The sequence below is a fragment of the Dendrobium catenatum genome, unplaced genomic scaffold (assembly GCF_001605985.2).
Source record: "Dendrobium catenatum unplaced genomic scaffold, ASM160598v2 fragScaff_scaffold_325, whole genome shotgun sequence".
NCBI lineage: Eukaryota > Viridiplantae > Streptophyta > Magnoliopsida > Asparagales > Orchidaceae > Dendrobium > Dendrobium catenatum.
The window spans coordinates 216,848-236,390 of NW_021318787.1; the positions used below are offsets into that span (position 1 = coordinate 216,848).

Below are 19,543 nucleotides of genomic sequence, written 5' to 3' on the forward strand. Positions count from 1 at the left end.
GTAATTTATTCTTTGAACATGCATAAAAGTCAATTCACTATTAGTTTATAAAAATACAACCCCATTCATGAACATGATAAAAATTATATTTTGTTTGCTACATGGGAATATAAGAAATAAGACTAGATATTAGAGGGACAGAACCAATAAAATTGATAAGAGGCTATTAGAAATCTCAATATGATCATATATGGTCCCTCTATTAACACTCTCAATATTACCCCTCTATCTCACACACTTCAACACAAGAAAATGAGAAATAAAATGCTCACACAATCTACACTCTCCCATAACATGTACATGGATAAACACACCTATGTATAACATTATTCTTCAAGTTCTTTCATTTTTTCAGTTATACAATAAGATTTCGTTTGGGACGATTTTCTTACTATTTCTTAAAGCAACTTTCTAGTTAAAAAATTTTAATTTTTGTACTATAAAACTGCTTTAAAAAGCAATAAGAAAGTCGTCCCAACCGAATCCTAAATTTATTGGTCGTACACACATAAGTACAGTTGTTTTAGTGCATGTTTATGTTTTTGGTGTATTGTGTAGAGCTCTTTTAATAAGGTTTGAGAACCTCTAATGAACTAATTATGGATAAACCAAAGGCCCCATAGGAGCAGCACATCAACTGAGAGAACAATCAATTTTTCAGTTTCAGCAGATAATATATATATAGACGGAGACCATTAGATCAGTTTAATTATTTACAAAAGGAAATATTTAAAGTTTACCACAGAATGAAGGCGAAAACCAATTCTGACAATTCAGGGTTCTAAAGGTAAAGTTCTACCATATGAATTCATCCTTGAGCACATGCTCCCATTCAGAAGAGGGGCTTCCGCTGCCACTGGAAAACAACCATTTCCCATGGCTTTTAGGGTTATAAGATTGGATTATAGATCCCTCTGAAGAAGAAAGATGTGATTCTTGAACTCCTCCTGCAGACTTTGCATTATTCAGGAAGAGCCCACTTCTTCCCATCCTACTATGATCTAAAGCAGGAAGCTTCTCACCCATCAAGTTCTTCTTTGGACTCTCAACGGTAAATTTACTCGCATAATGTGATTTCAGGACTCCCTTCTCAATGGTATCCACATCAGCCATGTTCATCTCCCCAACTTTCTCCATATCCACATGAGATTTAAGTGCATTTTGTTCCTGGGTTTCCTCAGGACCAGACAAAACAACTTCATCACGGCCCTTTAGAATTCTGAATCTCGCAGAAACTGAAGTATCAATCTCATCTTCCTTTGATGTGCTCTGCTTATGATTTGTTTCCTTTTTTCCAACTTGTGTGTTGTTGCTTCGACTAGGATTCTCCACATATACGGAAGTAGCACAGTTTAAGTCTTCAAGAATGGGTTCTGCCAATCCATCTGATAAGACTTGAGATTTGGCTGCAAATGAACAATGTTTTAGATGTATAGAAAGATGGATGGAAAGTATAATTAATTCTGAGAACATAAACCTTTGAAATGATGCTTGAAGCTTTCCAGTTCAAGCTTCATGAGAGCAACATCATACTTCAACGAACAAAGTGTCGCCTCAGTTTGAACCCACAGATTTTTATATAGAAGAATCTTAGAATCCTCTTCCTGTTCGATGAAACCACTTTTCAGAAACTTTGCAGAGGCCGGTGAGAGGAAAGAGCACCCCAAAGAATTAGGAGTGATGAAAGAAGCTTTCATGAAATTGTTATCAAAACTCTTAAGCCTTACCTGGGCCATTCCATCAGATACTTTCAAATGAGTACTGAAAGATTCCATTACGTTATCATGATTGTCATTGTTTAATCCTGAGCTCGTAGCATTCTTGTTTTCCTTACCATCCTTCGAGTCTTCATGGCTGCTCATTTCACCATTTGTTTCTTTAAACTCAGGCTGAGTCTTCTCCACTATAGGAACACGAGAAGAAGAGCTCCCTGTGATACCCTGGAGACGAAAACAAAATTCAAATGACGGTTAACAACTTGATTCAACAAGTCCATCTGATAATATAGCATAAAAGAAAATAAAAAGACAGAATATAAGAACATCAAGATAGCCCATAGTCTCCAAGATAAAGAGAAGCCCATCTATAAGAAGAGAAACCAATAAGAACATGGAAACAAAGCATGACAAAATGCTATAGAGATCACATTCATCAGAATATCTATGAGAACTACTGCAGCAGCTGCAGCTGGCGTGGTTACACAAAAGAAAATACTAGAAATATAATGAAAAATGGTCCATGCCAGAGCCCTCAAAATCATGTATATCCTCCTTGAGAAAAGAAAATTTTCATGCATGAAAAAATATGCACATAAGAACCAAATAAACAGACAGAAAACAGGTCGTCATGCTATAGACGCCAAGTTTTTATTAAGTTATTATCAACCGCATCAATCCCTTTTAAATTTAAGAGACATCATGATGAGGACATCGATCCAAGGTTCAAACATGTGTATCGCCGGAAGCATCGCAGATCGTTGGCCACGATTCAGAGCTTATATTTCTAGTTGTTTATGCATTTTATTTTTATGTTTTCCTATTGTACCCTTATGTTGAGTTGAGTCATGTTGGGGCCCTGAGGGCAATTTAGTCTTTATTTCTTCTTGTATGCTTGAGACCTATATATATGGGTCTTTTCTCTTGTAATAGCTAATGAATATTGGAATGAAATTTTATGTTATCTTCTTCTTCTTGCATGAGAGCTTGAGAAGAGAGAGAGCTCAAGGGAGCAAATCGCCAAGGCCCACCAGTTCGTTTGGAAGAGTCCGCGACTCGTGGTTAAGTTATTGTATCCTTCTCGTTTCGTGTTTTCTTCCATCTTCTTCCCCTCCACCATAAGAAAATCTCTTCCAAAACTCTTGTTGCCGCCGCCCCCTACAAAGCCCGCCGCCAGCCACTCCCATGGCCCCAGCCGGCCACCTTGCCGACGACCTTCCCCACCCATCCAATCCCTCCTTCCGCGAGTTTCCAATTTAAAATTTGAAGTTCTAATTTCAAAATCTTTCCTAATTGAATTTCCAATTTAGAAAAGTTTTCATGACGAATTCCAACTTCAATTTAAATTAAATTGGAGTCTTTTAAATTTATTTCCACGTCATCTCCCCAATTGGAAACCTTCTCCCTGTGATCCCTCCCCCTTCCCCCTCTCTCCATGCCGCCGGCCTTACTAGGCCCTTCTCTCTCTCTCTCTCTCCATTTAATGCTCACTTAAGGCATTAATTCCAAGCCAATTTAAATCAAATATCAAATCAAATTCCCCCCAAATTTCATTCAAATCCTGAAATTAATTTCAGGTTTTGAAACAACACCCTCCCCCTCTCTTGAGAACCCGCCGGCCTCCCCCTCTTAATGGCCCCATTATTTGCCATTAATTCCCCTTTAACTCCCCTCAAATTTGAATTAATTTCAATTTGGATTTCCCTCTAAATCCACTAAAATCTGAAATTAATTTCAGATTTTGGGATTAAACCTATTGCCATTGGATCTCTCTTGGAAACCACCGGCCGGCTCCTCTTCCCCCTGCTCCCGCCGCCCCCTCATCTTGCTTCTCCTTGTGATCTGTGAAGTCAAAGAAGAAAAAAGACTACGCCGCCCCTCTCCGCGTAAATGACGCATGGCGGATCCTGAGCTTGATAGCGGATTCGTGTACGACATCTACGGCGACATTCACATCACCTGTTCGCAGTTCTTCGACGTTGAATTTGGATTTGACGACACTATTGAGGAATATCTAAATCGCATCTTGCCTATTCTCGTGGACGTCAAAGACGACCAATTTCAAGACTACGATTGGATCCTCCAAGGCCATCCATCCCCGCCATCTCCGCCACCGCCGACCTTTCCGCGGATCAAGGCCATTGGTGTTGCTACCGTCCTCGTGGCATCGTTGGGTGTGATGAAGACCTTTTTCCGCTAAGCGTAGTATAGTTGAGTGATCCATCCCCAAGGTGAAAATTCTCTTTATTAAGTTGCGGATTGTTGATTAATAGCTTTTGGTATTACTACTATCTTTGGTTACCTAGGAGTTTTGGCTAATCTACATGTACTTCCTCGCCTAAGCAAGTTGAAAACTAAGATTCTTTGATGAACTTGCTTGTTATTTCGATAAGTTATTAATTGGTAATTCATTGTCAACTATTCTTAAAATTTCTTAAATGAGCTCCTGCGCATGTTGGTTTCACATCACATCAACCAGGAAAAAGTGCGATAAAAGAAAAGTAATGCGAATTCCACCAAAAACGATTTTATTAAGTTATTATCATGCGAAGAAAGCTACTTGGGAAGCTATGCCAATGATCAGTAATGGATATTCTCTAAAATCAAACAATTCTATTTTTAAACACTTTAGAAACCAAATTTTAGAACATTTTGTGAATAATTGTTCAACTCAAAATAGCGTAAATTTGAATCCATAACAGGCTAATGTAACTTTTCTAAAAAATCAAAATCTCTCCTCTCTAAACTCTTCAAAACAAAATTTTTTTCTTGAGTAATTTTAAGAGTTGTTCAAACATCTCCAAGCATGAGAAAGTCATTGCCAAGTTATCTCCACTCCATGAAAAAAGTTAGATTGCAGTAGTAACCAGATAGTGGTGTAAGTCATAGATAAATTGAGCATGGATATAAGTCAAGTGGGTGCCCAAACCACAAAAATATTTTGATGTCCCAAATTCTCTATAGCCAAGATTTTATTTCTTACAGTTTAATTATTTATTTATTTATAAATTGCTTGGAATCCAAATTATTGCAGTTAAATATTTTGTACAATATAACGTTGAGTTTCTTGCTGTGCCTAAATAGCAAATACTGCTATTTTACCACCAATTCATTTCTAGATTAGCATAGGTAACATTGATTAGTAACTTTGTTGTTTATAAAGTATATTGACATGTTGTTGATATAGTACTTCATAAGTAATTGCACATGCAAGTTCTATACTGACAAATTAAGTTTTATCATAAATCCATTCACCAAAATTCATGCTGGTGTGGTGTTGCCTTTGGCTTGGACTACTTGATTTGCTATTTAGGTTTTGAATGCTACTTGTTACATTTTTAGTTTCCATTAGCACATTTACTTGTGACGAATTAGAATTGTTAGAATTTTATGAATTCTAAGTGCAAAAAGTAGTAACACAGCAAATTCACCACCACTCACAGAGAAGGATTTCTAAAGGAGATCCCTATAATAACGTATTATCATCATTCACTCATAGGTAAATTAAAAATTTGTAAGTATAATCATCATACTTTTGCACTTATATTACATTAGTTTACACTCATCCTATATTAGTTTGCAATTCACTTGCAAAACAAAACATCAAATCCACCTCCTAAACCCTAATCACAATAACCAAACGTCAAGCATAACTATTTTTCTATCGCCTAAACTATCTCTGTTAAAAAACAATACTAAAACTACCACTTCCTCAAAATTATAAATCAATCATGCGAAATCCTCTGATAATTAACCAGAGAATTGATTGGCAGGACTTAATAATTCTAATAAATCAACCAGAGATAGTTCATGATCTTCAAAGAGAATTGATTGGCAGGACTAACCTTTTTGTTTTGCCGAACAGCTTCAAGGTTGTCAATAATTTGCTGCACAGGCTTAAGATCACATTCCTCCAACACCTTGTCATCATTGCAATAATGGCACAATAGAACTTCTGATAAACTAAGCATTGCTTTAACAAGAACTCCGGCATCTTGCCCTTGAGATAAACATTTAGTAGGGGCGTCTAATGAAACTGGCCTTTCAGCAGAAAAACTAGCATTAAGTGAAGGCAAATTCGTTTCATTATTACTAGCATTCGTGCTTGAACTAGAGGAGCAATTTGGAGAAGTAGATATGTGATTAACAGTAAAATCAGTGTTTTGGACTGCTGGTATGGTCTCAATAGCATTTGTGCTGGCTTTACAAATAATATTTTCTTTTTGACTTATTTGTTTCACATGATCACCGATACCTCGTGGAATGCTTACCTGCTCATTTAACACACCAATACGTTCTGCATGTATATCAAGCTGTTCAATTTCCTTTGCATTCTCCACTTCGGCAGTATTTGATTCTCTTTCAGAACAATCTTGAAACTTTAGATCTAAACCAGACAAGTCAGTAACTGGGGACATATCTATATCCTTCCCATTCTCATTGCAAGCAAAAGTACCATCTTGTTCTATATCAGACTGAAACCTTAAAGACCCCTGATCTAGAACCAAATCATTACTACCAGTGGCTACACTAATGACAAGAGGCTGTAAGACTTCATCAGAACTAAAAGGATACTGACGAGACACAGAAGCACCTTTCCAGCATGGAGAATCCACAGCAACATTTAGATGATCAGGCATTTCTTGAGAAGCTTGCATGGAACCATCAGGTATAAAAGCACCTCTTTCAGAGTTAGAAGCATTGCAGCAGCTCAATTTAGCAACTTTGAATCCAAATTTTACATCCTTTGAACAATCAATGGACTGTCCTAGAGCTGAGATATTCCCTGATGGAAAACCTTTTATTAGTAATGAAGTTTCTGGAGTTCTTCGGTTTCTCTGCATTGCATCGCCAGAAATGCCCATCTTTCCAAGACCCTCATTAACTTCAGCGTTTTCATAGGTGTTAGCCTCACTCTGCATACCGATTACATAATCTGAATGATCATCATTCTTTCTGTGCAGGTTTGCATGCTTAATTGTAGAGTTTCCATTTTCTAAAATATAACTTGACACAGATTCATCCCTCTCATTTGATGGAGCATATCCTTGCCCTAAAGATGTTTGAGCTGGATAATGCACTACAGGATCTCTTGAACAGGAGTCAAGTTCTGAAATATATCTATCATAGGAGCTCGGAATGAAAGTATCACATTCCTTTACTACCGAAGTGGTTTCTGGAGAGTAGAAATAAGATGATCCTTCATTGGGCCACACAGTAGCGTCTAACTTTGCAGCAAAAGAGCCACCATTAGGCACCCTGCTCTTATCCACATATATTTGTTGATGACTTTCATCTAGCCATTCTGATCCAACATGACCTAGATTTGATGAGGACTCATTATGAGCTCCATGCCAAGAACCAAAAGAATCTTCATAGGCACTGAGGCTATCAACAATACCTCCTGCAAGATAACAAAAGCAGCAAAAAGATGTACTTTCAGATTACACTGACGCCTATTGTTGAATGAAAGAGAAATTCAATGCTCAAACTGCTATATCAGAAGAGCAACACACACAGGCATTCCTCACAGACTGCATAACAAATTTGGCTTAAAGGCAAACAAATTTGATAGAAACGTAATGGGAAAAAAGATGCAGAATGTATCAATGGTCTAGGATTTGAGCTGCAGATGCAATGAAAAAAATAACAAAGTATAATTAAAATGTGATGTATTTTGAAATGTATTTATATTTTCTTTAAGAATAATCGTATGATCCATCCAACTGAAATTAGAGAACATCTGATACTCTCCTAGACGCCACAAACAGGCAAATCTTAAGTTCAGAATATATAAAAGACCTGGAGAAAAAAAAATCCCTATAACAATTCCACTCTCCAACATAAGCTGGGGATCCAACACAACAAATTTACTTTCCCAACGGCTATAAACTTGATTTCCATGAATAGGAAGAATTCAATTGCCATGAATAAAACGTCCAAAATGTCCAGATATAATCGCCATAGCTTATCCGAAGGCACCCAAGAATCATCAACCAAAGGCACGTCTTTTCACTAAACAACGTTATATTTGACATCCTCCAACAATGATGACCACAAACAAATCATCCAAAATTTTCTAGGTTTAAATATTGAGTTGCTTTCAAAACTTCTTCTCTAAATGAAGAGGTGCTGATGAAACCTAGTTGGTAATTTTATTAGACAGTTCAAGATTTGGGTTACAAATAGAAGTACTTTGTATTAAACATGCAAGATTTTGATGTTACAAATGGATTGCTCCATAATTATACCATCTTGAAAAAATGTATCAACCACAAAAGCAATCCTTTTATTGCATTTGGTAGGCCAGGTAGGGCATGGAAAAAATTGATGTTAATATTTTTAACACTACAAGTGATAGAAGGCAAAGGAGTGTAGGTTAAGAAACAACTCATTCAACTAGATACATAAACAGTATAAGAACAAGGCATCAATTGGATCAAATCAATTGGATCAAAGATCGGGAAGAATAAGCAAAAGACAGCACAGTACAATGAAAGTAAATCAGCGAAGAGGCAAAAAGAACAAGGAAATATGTATAAACAGCAATCTTACATCTCCCACAACAGGTGCAACCGAAAATATAATCACAACCGGTCCAAACGACTCAAACACAAGCAGCCGGTCCACATAGCTGCCACCGGTTCAGCTATATTTATTAAACAAATATGTATACTTATTGTTTTAGTGTTAGACCAACCGGTCCATGCCAATGTAAGGATTGGGTTGGGTCTTTAGGCTTCTAAAAGTCTATATATACCATGTATCATGTTGTATTAAGTTTCATGCAATAGAAACTTTGTTTTCTCCTCCTCTCTTCGCTCGTGGAGTTTGCACCTATTCAAAAGGTGTTTTCCCTTCTTGATCCCTCAAGAAGTGTATCAGTGTACAACCTATATTGTGTTGTTTAACTAACAAGTACGAAACACAGTTATTACACATGCAGATCTTGTTTAAGATTAGGCCAAATATAACTATCCTCTACCAGAACAACAATCTTACCTCTATCAAAATGAATTGCAATAACCTCTGCATGCAACTACGTAAAAAAAAGGAAATTTTGCAAAGAAAAAATCAAGAATACATAAATGAGTTCTTTACAAAAACAATCATCCAAAAAGAAATGTCTTCCAAGTGGGTTGATTACAAATAAAAATAAAATAGATGTCACAATATGCCGGATAAGATAATCATCTGAAACCCAATGAAAAAACCAACGACCCTAATACCCATAATATTTCCAATGTGGCTAGTTTCGAATTAAGAGCATAAGTAGTCTCATGATCAACACCCCACGTTGTGTTTAACGAAAAAAAAAAAAAAAATACTCCTAAAAGAATTGTATCCACTTAGAAGGTTAAAGGCCAAATTTCCTCTAAAAATTTAGGTGTTGTATGACTAGGTGGTCATAAAACATAACAAACGTCCTGGATAAATAATACTAATAATATCAAATTATTTGCCCAATATCATAGAACTTGCAATTATAATTTGACTATTATTTAGCCTAACTCAAGTCCTCAGTAATGAAAATTACTATATAACCATCCAAACTCAACACTTCTATGCAGATAGCGGTTGCATTACAAGCCACCTCTATGACTTTACAAAAGATAAATTTAGATATATGAGCATGGGTTAGTAACTATCCCATATCTTGAGAAGTTTGAGGTGGCAGTTAAAACTGTTGGAACTTGTATTTATTAAGTAAATTGCAAATGAGTGATAAAGTGATATGAAAAATCCTAATGAATCTCCTACACAAAGTAGCTAACTTACCCAAAAAAAAAAACTCCTAATGATATGAATATTGACTTGATTTCCAACATATGCTTCAAATGCAAGACCAGTCCTTCCAAATAGGCTTGGTCGGTTCATTTCACGTGCAACATGTGATCATATTACATTCAAATCTCACTTCAGTAACCTTTAGTCAGCCACTCCAAAGAAGTCCATGAAGATTGCAATTGATGAATAACTCCCCTCCCTTTTCTAATTTCCTTGTAGCCAAACACCCCAATGATTATTGATGTATTTTTATTTCTTATTCCTCTACATAATTCTATATAAGAACATTCTTAAGAATTAATGAATAAAATATTGAATTGATTTTGTGTAACACCCCACAATACCCCTTAACAGTAAGGTAGAGTGTAACAAGAATAAACATACATTTCTATCACTAAACATCTCATTATGATTTCATTACATTAAGACTTCATATAAAAGATCATACAAACTTCATCTAATACAATAAAGGAAGCATGTACCAATTCCCAAGTTTCATCAAAAACCTACTACAGAGCCACTAAGGGAAACCAAATAATTTCAAAGTAATACATGTCTAATTTGCTTTCATAACTTGAAAATTAAACTTACTAACAAAAAGTAACCTAACATGAAAAGAAGAAACACTTGCATAAATTAGCATGCATCAATCTTCTCTTTTCCCTTTCCTGTAACAACAGCCAAAAGAAAGTTCTGGTGGGCTCTGAGGCTCAGCAAGTAATGCAGGATTAATTAGCAATTAAAATAGTATAACATGAATAATTACAACATTGAAAATTATTATTGAAACATTACAAGTCTTGATCAATATCATGCTTTGCTATCTTTTGAATCTTTTTTGAATATAAATTTTATGTGAAATATTTTGCTATATTTTCATAACATTATTCAATGGAGCCCAGGTAAACTTGGCATTATCGCCATTGAATTACATAGAGGTCCCTTTTGCCCCACCTGCTATGCAGATTTCATAATTCTTTTGGGTCCTTTTGCCCCACTTATCATGTAGTTCTGATATGGGAACCATTTTGTCCCAACTACAATGATAAGGTATACATTATTCATAGCCCAACTTTACATTAATTTAGTATTCAACATTCTTTCATAATTCATATCATATCAGTCTTCATTATCATTCATGATACATCTTGTGTAAGGCTAATATACATAAGTTTTTCAAGAAAGATCACCTTAGAAAACTTTCCAATGACCTTACAAAACATTGACTTGGAATTATATTATGACAAAGATATAAACATCATGTCATATTTAAAGGTGTGAAGAAAACATTCTAAATCAAAACAAATGAAAAATAACATATAAGTTTATTTAAACATTAATCTTTGCTTTACTTACCTTCTTGCTGAATGCCCTCTCCTAATTCTACACCAAGTAATCTTCTCCTTTGATAAACTATCTTAAAACTTTCTTTCTGCATAAATACAATGTTTAAAATTGTGTATTCGGGTATTGAGGCGTTTTTCATTCGTGAGGCGAGGCGTAAGCCTCAAAATCAAAAGATTGCGAAAACATAAAATAATAACTTTTTTATATATTAATGAGTGAATAATTTAAAACATAAAAAAGCTTAAGATATGAAGTGAAATCAAAATATCCCAATAATAAGATAACATGAAATATAGTTCAACTCAAATTTCTATCTTTCCCAAATCCCAGTATTCTTTTCATTAACATATAATTCCAATTTCCAAAAATAAATAGCAATGACATATTACATAAGAACTCATAAGTCATCAGCACTGTCATCACTAAGGGATTCTTCATTTGAATCATCATTATGATGAACTGCTCTCTCCCCTTCCTCCTCTCCCCTATAGAATCCAATGTCGGGCATTTACTTCAAGATTTATGTAAGTTTTATATTCCAAAGTCACTGTGCTGATTTTCAAATAGTTCCTGAACTGTTACAGTGGTCTCAAGCACTGTGCCAACCAAAGAAACAAATTCTGCACTCAGCCGAAGTCTACTCTAAGTATTCCATAGAAATATGCTACAGGACTCTTGGTCGAATGCTTCAACAAGCCTTTCTACTCAAATTCTTACCGAATTGCTCTCTTCAGGATAGCAGCACAGTATTGAAATAGCTTATAACAAATTTCTGCGATCCTGGCTACAGTAACTATCTCCGAACAAATGCACAGTGTTTCCTGCACTATGTCGACTCCTTCAGGCTTCCTGATGGCGGTTCTTCTATCGTTCCGTGAGAAGACTTTTGGTATGCGTGAAATTCTCTCGAGAAGGGATTTGGGAAGATGTAGATAGAGATAAAGAGGGCCCACAATAACTGATTTCAACCAAAGAGAGCATCTCTTGAAATTAAGAAATTATTTAATTGATTTAATCCAATATTTATTACCACAAAAACAATTGTTTTCTTAACATAAATAAAATTGTAATTAATTTGATTCTTACCTAAATTTTCTGGCATTACATTTTGCTTGTGAGAAAACCCTTGAGAAGCTTGGTGGTCAATTCAACTTTGAGACTTTGGTGAGTTTCAACTTATCCACTTTGGTATTTATTCCTCTTTTTCCTTTTACCTCCAAGTTTCAATTATATACCTAACCCTAACCACTATTTATAGTTCCTCCACAATCCTCAAAGTATCCCCACATCCCTGTAGCTATCGATCAAAGCCTTTCATACTAAACCATACAAGTTCCCTCTCGGGTTTGGCTCCCTTCCCTGAAACCTAAGCTATCTCAACTCTTCCATAAAACTCTACATGCCTCCCTCCTAACTTGAATAAAGCACACCACCTCAACCCGTCACCCAACCTCAGAAAAGACTATAGCCAAGCTGTTCACCCTCCACAACCCCACAAAATTTATTTCCTTCCATCATCACCTCCCAGCCTCCTCCATAACCCCACAAGATCTAATCCAAATCATAGACACACTAACCAAAAGTCATTCCATATCACCATACTCCGCCCACAAGCAATAGTAATACCTTTTACCATCAAGAACCTTTAACCACCATCCATTATATCAGTATCAGAGTTAAGGCTACAATGATGTGCTTGACCAAGACATTCAATAAGTTCACAAGGCATAATAAAGAGAGAAACAACTTTAACAATCAAGGCATCTAGAAGTAGTCTAACCTCCACTTGTCGGTAAAATCCGCATTCCTATCCGCTTTCAAATTCCTTTGTAATAGTAGATTATCCTTGCATAGAAATCTAATATTTTGACTAGTCATTTGGCAATTCTATGAACTATTTGCATGACCTCCAAAAATTTTAAGCGCCACATAAAGCCAATAAATCTAAAGCAACCCCACAACTAATATTAAGAGTCCCATATTTGTGAGGATCAGATACACTTCTAAATTATCATTTACAACTGTTGATTGTGATCTAAAACATTAAATTTTATATTTCTTGTTGTATGGTTTTGATTTACTAGTATATAGATGCACATCAATGTTTATGGAAGTTAACTGTCTAATAAATATTTAACAGCAATTTTTTTCATGCTTTCTGCATAAGCATATCTTAAAAGGAAAAGCATTGCACTGTATTTGTTTTTGAAATCATTCCCCAAAGTCAATTTCATTAGATTAATTTCAGGATTTATATATAACTGTAAAAAATTTCCAAACTCTACTTGGAAATTTAAGAACAAGAACAGAAGAGAAATTTAAACATTTTCAATACATGTTGGAAGCTATTATGATCCAATTGCAACTCTTGACTGTCAGGAATCAAGCAAAACTTGCTGAAAACAATCAACCTGATTGCAATGCTCATCATAGGGACGAAAACTTTAATAAAATACTGCAAAGACACTAACTTATAAATGAACTTAAGGCTTTAGATGAACCCAATAGCAAAATAAAAACTGAAGCTCCTTATTTTGATAGATTAATGATCCAAACATATCTTCAGATTCACTGGCTCAAATGGATAATTTTTTAGCTGGTATAATATAAAAGAATATCAACGAATTCATTTTGCTAAAATGAAATTAAGATGATATATTAAAATATATTAGAATAACTTGCTTGTCAAAGAGCAAAGAAAAAGGAAAAATGCACAAACCTAAATAGAAATAGAAGAAATATTAAGATATGAGTAATGCCTTAATAATAATAATAATAATAATAATAATAATAATAATAATAATAATAATATAATAATAAGATATAAGTAATGCCTTAGGCATCAATATAGAAAACTGTAGAGTCAATTGTTAACTCTAAGATAAGAAACAATTCATGTAATTGAATACTAAAACATATTTGAAGATTTGTTGGCTAGGACAGACTACATTAATTACGATTAACAAGTAGCTAACAACTTTGTGATTCACCTTATAAAGAAAATAAGGAATGAGCCGGTGCATATAGATCCGTAAAATTTTGAGACATTTTTCACCATGAACTTTTAAGTGAAAATAGAACTAATTCCCAATTCCAAATACAAGGATCCTGCCATTTCTAAGCTTCTGTTAGGCCAATCAATGGACCCTCCTCCGTATGTCTACATCTGCCGAACATACCAACTTCTCCTAGGAACACGAAGGACATTACATTTTCAAATGCCATAAGATAGTCCACATGTAAAACCAATGTAAGTCATAAATTCTATTCTTGGAACAGTTTGAACCTAGTTAATCTCATGACTCAGGGAAGATAGGATGATACACTATTTTTTAATGAATGGTCACAATCACATTTCGATGTCATGAGATGTCTTTGTTCCCCCATCCATTTTCAAAGACTAGAGACATATCAGTATTTTTCATAGGTATACCACCTGTAATAAGATAAGATGTTATATAAATTAGTGAAGGTGGCAGTTTAATGAATGGCACATCCACCATGCACTAACAAGAACAAAACAAAACCTAAGCACCATCCAAGGCCATTCCATGTTAGATGGATTAATAACACGCATTTGTCTATGACAACAATATAGTGGGCCCCTATTAGATATAAGAATCATATATGGTGTGATGTTTTCCTCATAGATAAAGCATGAATTCTTCAAGGCAGACCGTTCCATTATAACATGAATATTATCTACTACTGTCATGGGAATACTTATGTCAAAAATTAATATTACTTAAAAATTATATTTAATAAATAATTTAATTAAAAAATAACCAAAATGCCCCTTTATTTAACACCAGTAATACCAAAATTTGATGTTACGACCAAAAAGACCCTTTTTAAGAAATTGAGGGACCAGGTCCCTCAAAAAAATTGGGGACTATTTTGGTCATTTTCTCAATAAAGAAAATAACATCAAATTATTTCCCATCAAGCCAACAAGTCTAAACTATTTCCAATCCTAATGAAAATGAAAACACCAATTCATTGTGTTGACTCCCCTGTTAATCCCTCTTCGTCCCCATCTATTTTAGACACCAAGTTTGTGACCCTTCCTTCTCTACATCTAGTTTTGATCATAGGGATTCCACTAAAAACATTAAACTAAAATAATTTTAAAAAAGAATTTTTTATGAATCTTCCTTTTCTAAGGAAGATGTTCCACTTTCTAAGATTGATATACTTATTGTGGTCTTAGATCTTCAAATTGAGTTTATTGATGCATCCCCTAATGAGCTTACTAATAGATTACCCTCTCTAAGTGATATACAGCCTAACATTAATCTGATACTAGGTCTGCATTGCTAGATTTGATAAACTCCACAGTATGCACCCTAAAAAAAGAAGTTGATGGTTTGCTTTGTATTCCTCTTAATCCAGTTAATATATTTCACATCATTCATTGATGATACTGCATTTTCATTAGCACTTGATTTCCACATTCTTTATTCACTTGTGCCACTCATGGTTGAAATAAGCATTGGTTAATATGCTAAAGCTGTTGTTCGAAATATTTATTATATGAATACATTGAAAGTTAATATGCTTTGTTGATTGATTTTGGGACCGACAAGTCATCCGATTTTGGTAAGAATCCTTAAGCATACGGATAAAAAGTTCTAACCATTTGGTTGATCCCTTTATCTCTCTTAGATTGTAATACGTGCTCCTTCTCTCCCTCTTTGCAAGTCCCACTTGAGGGTTTTATTTTTTTATAAATAGCTTTAATTTATTTTCACTATAAAACTTTTGAAAAAGTTAATATATACTTCCAAACTTTATATAGAATTAAAAAAATTTAAAAATAATTTTTTCCTATTTTTCTAGTTTTTCACATCGAATTAGAGCAAGGTTAAGATTTCCTTTTTTCAATATTTGCTCTCTTTACTTGTTGTCGGGATTCTTTATTCTCTTCATTATGTTAGACATCTCTGGCTTCTCTTCTAAGTAGTTAAACATCATGAATGCTGAAAGTCAAACTAAGGGAGAACTCTAAGGACTATAAGCCTCATATCGCTTGAATAAGAAAAACTATCTAAAATAGTACCAATTTATGCAAACCCTTCTGAAAAAATGGAAACTAGGTCCTCCTCCAAAATTGAAGAACCCAAAGTTTGTAATATAAGATGAAGTAGATTCCATGATCACAATGTAGTTGTGAAATAACGTGATGCCTACAATTAGAGGATCATTTATGTCCCGCTTTACTGCAAAAGACACTTGGGATGCCATCAAGAAAATATACTAAGTCAAAAATGCTATCCTCATCTACAAGATGACAATAACCAACCAATGTCACCTTTTTTATTATTAAGTACTTTAATGCAATAAAAGTTTAATAGCTTAAATTGGATTATTATCAATATTCTAAGATGACATCTACAATAACGCAATAATTCTTGAGTAATTTGTAGAATTAAAAAGAGTGTTTGAGCTTCCTGTAAAATTTAATAATGAAATCAACCAAATTTGTATCCAAATCTTAAGCAAAGATAGTCTACCATCACTAAATGAGATTGTTTTCTCTCATACGAGGCATAAAAGGAAGAAGGATGGTGATGCTCAACACTCCAACCTCAAAAAAATTTATCATGACAACCACCAAATCTCAATGTAAGGGACTAATTGTTATATATTCTTTTCCAGGTTAACTATAGCAAAAAAGAAATGACATAAAAAATGCTAAAAACTTCAAAAAAAAAAAGTCCCAAGATGGTAAAAATAATGGTTGTCAGAAAAGGTAGGCCTATCTTGTGAAATAAGACGAGCTCAATCCATAAGAAATTGACAAAGTTAGCAACTGTCCTAGGAAAAATCATTTAGATCATACTCTCTAAGCTCAAAATAGTATAACTTCTACTCTTTATTTTTAATGGATTAAATAATTTCCCTCGCACTTGTATCCAAATTTAAAAGCCACAAACCACATGACTAATATTGTCAACCTTTTCAAACACAAAAAATTTTCCCTATTAATAGAAAAAATAAAAATGGTCAATGGTTCTCTAACAACTGCTAAAGGTCAAGAGAATGTTTAAATTTCCTCCATATTTACCCTCTTTAAAGTACTACATATACCTCATCTTACAGTAAATCTTCCGTCAATCCATAAAATTACTAAAGACTATAATTGCAAGGTAATATTTTTTACTTATCACTATGCATTTCAGAGCCTCGTTATAGGGAAAACTGAGTAAGCTAGAGAAAAGAATAAGCTATATTTTCTAGAACATGGAAAAACTTATCATATTTCTTCATTTCTACCCTCGATACAAAAACTATTTTGAAATATCCTTAGAGGCTAGGCCATATCTCTTTTAAAACCCCAAAATGTATGTTTCATTACCATTTCTTGAATGTAAATAATAATATTGAATTTTTTGTAGTGAGATTTATAAAATTATCAAGCATCATCATATTGTTTTTCCTAAAAGTGATTTTAAATATTCTACTTCTTATATAATTATTCACTGTAAATTTTGAGGATCTTCTAAAATCCCCCAAATTCTAGAGCAATAAGATTTATCACTTTAATTAAAGATAGCACCAGGATAACATAAGTATATCATATAAGATAAAAACTTGTCGTCGACATTATTCTCATCATTTTTATTGCGAAAATACAACAATAATTCTCTGTTAACATTAGAGAATTTTAGACTGATAATCTTAGTGATTATTTTCATCACAAATTACCAAATTTTTACAAGAAAGTATCATCCATTAATCCTCCTATCATTACACTCCCCAACAAAATACTAAAAAAATCACCATCTTTTGGAAGTCACTAAGGCTCTTCACTTCTAGAATCAAATGCTAAAAAAATATTGGGGAGAGAAAACCTCACTATGACAAACCTAATCAATAAGATACCCTCAAGATTGGTTGGATTCAAAAGTTCCATACACTATCTAATTCTTCCCCATTAAAAACTATATCTCAAAAATTCCTCCAAACAACATATAGGTAAACTTGGTTCTAGGGTATTCCTAGTCAAAAATGGTGTAAGTGTCATCATCTTACCACTAAAAATTTATTTACTTCAAAATTTCACTTTTAATGAGAGAGAATTTTGTCAATCAAACCCATCTTTAGTAGAACTTTGAATTAGAAGATAAGTTTGATGAATCATCTTGACATTTATAACATTCAATTTGAGGGGGGTGTAAAATAATAGTGGGACCCCTAAGTCAAACAATCTTGGTAGAGATTCTTAAGCACTTGAGCACACGAATTAAGAGTTCTAATATTTGAATTGATCCACTTATGACACTTAAATTGCAAATCATGTCTCATTTTCCTCGTCTACTCGTCAATCCCTCTTAAGAACTTTTTTCTTCTTTTAAAAATCATTTGATTAATTTTCATGGCAAGTCTTTTGGAGAAATCTATATATACTTTCACACTTTGTATAGAATCACACAATAAAATTAAAAATACTTTTTTTCTACTATAAACATTCCACATGTTCTAATTTGCATTCATCAAGAACATTTTGATGCAGGACTACTTGGATGAGATGCTTATGGATTCATTTAGTCGTTGCACAACTCTTAGATTAAAATAATCTTAGAATAAAATTACTAGCAATTCTCAACGAATGTTCAAAACAAATAAGGAGATACTTTGTTTAGGCGAAATTACATGCTCTGAGTTTGAAGCTTTCAAAGTAAGTAAGAAAATCAAACAACACAAAATAGTAGGCTTCAAATTAATCTCTAATCTAACAACGAGAATTAGGATGCATAGAAAGTACACTCAAAAACCTACGACTTACTAGGCTTAGCAGGAGCACTTGGATGAGTCTTTGCGATTACAATCAAGCCAACGAGAATTTAGATTTCAGAGAAATAAGATACAGGTGAGAAAAGAAACCTTTGCCAAAAAGATGTGGAGATTTTCCACTCACGGCCTTCGACATGCACGTTGATGGTGTCCGTTAGAAAGCACAAGATGCCATCCACGTCCTCTTCAAGTATAGTCAATCTCCTTCTCCTTGAAGACGTACTCGGAAATCTTGAAAGAAAGAAGCTTCTCTTGCCTTGTGGAGAAGGGAGGGGACCAAAGCTGAAATCTGAAATTGGTTTCAGATTCCTGTAGGTAGGTTAAGAGAAATAGTAGGAATGAGCCAAGATGACTCCTTGGGAACTTCGGCCAGTAGCAGGTAACGGATTCCCAGTCTTCTCACAGGGGAAGCAGGATCCAGGGAGAGAAGGTGGGTTCGGGTATGAGAGGGGGCGGGTGCTGGGCGGTAAACAGAGAAGAGAGGGAGGGAAATTCTTTCCAAATCTAGGGAATGGATTAGGAAAGAAATAAGTAGAATAAGGATATGGGAAAATTCGGTCACAGCAATACTTTGAATTATTTCTAAATAAACTTAACATGCAAATAGGAAATTAATCCCAATTTTGCTCATGTGGTGGCCGGCGGCATTTATGGACCAGGGCTTGATTGAAGAGAGCAATTAAGGCTTCCTAATTTAGGATTTAGAATTAGGAAGTAATTAATTTAAATTCTCTTGATTTGAAATTTCAAAATAGATTTAAATCACATACTTTCCTAAAATAGAAGAATTAATTTAGGAAACAATTTGAATTCAAATTTAGGTGAATTTGAATTTCAAATTACCCCAATTAATCCCAACCCCAAATTAGGAAATACAATAACAGTGGCAAGGTGGA

General features: G+C 34.3%; 1 protein-coding gene across 1 annotated transcript in view; it reads right to left on the reverse strand.

Annotated features, from left to right (window-relative positions):
* Positions 1-638: 638 nt before the first annotated feature.
* LOC110108506 overlaps positions 639-19,543 on the reverse strand; it is a 37,038-nt gene continuing 18,133 nt past the window's right edge. The window contains exons 2-5 of the mRNA XM_020839179.2: positions 5,561-7,119; positions 1,728-1,940; positions 1,478-1,604; positions 639-1,406 (exon numbers count right to left, since the gene is read on the reverse strand). Coding sequence (XP_020694838.1) covers positions 796-1,406; positions 1,478-1,604; positions 1,728-1,940; positions 5,561-7,119 — 2,510 coding nt within the window. The 3' untranslated portion in view covers positions 639-795. The remainder of the gene's footprint in view (positions 1,407-1,477; positions 1,605-1,727; positions 1,941-5,560; positions 7,120-19,543) is intronic.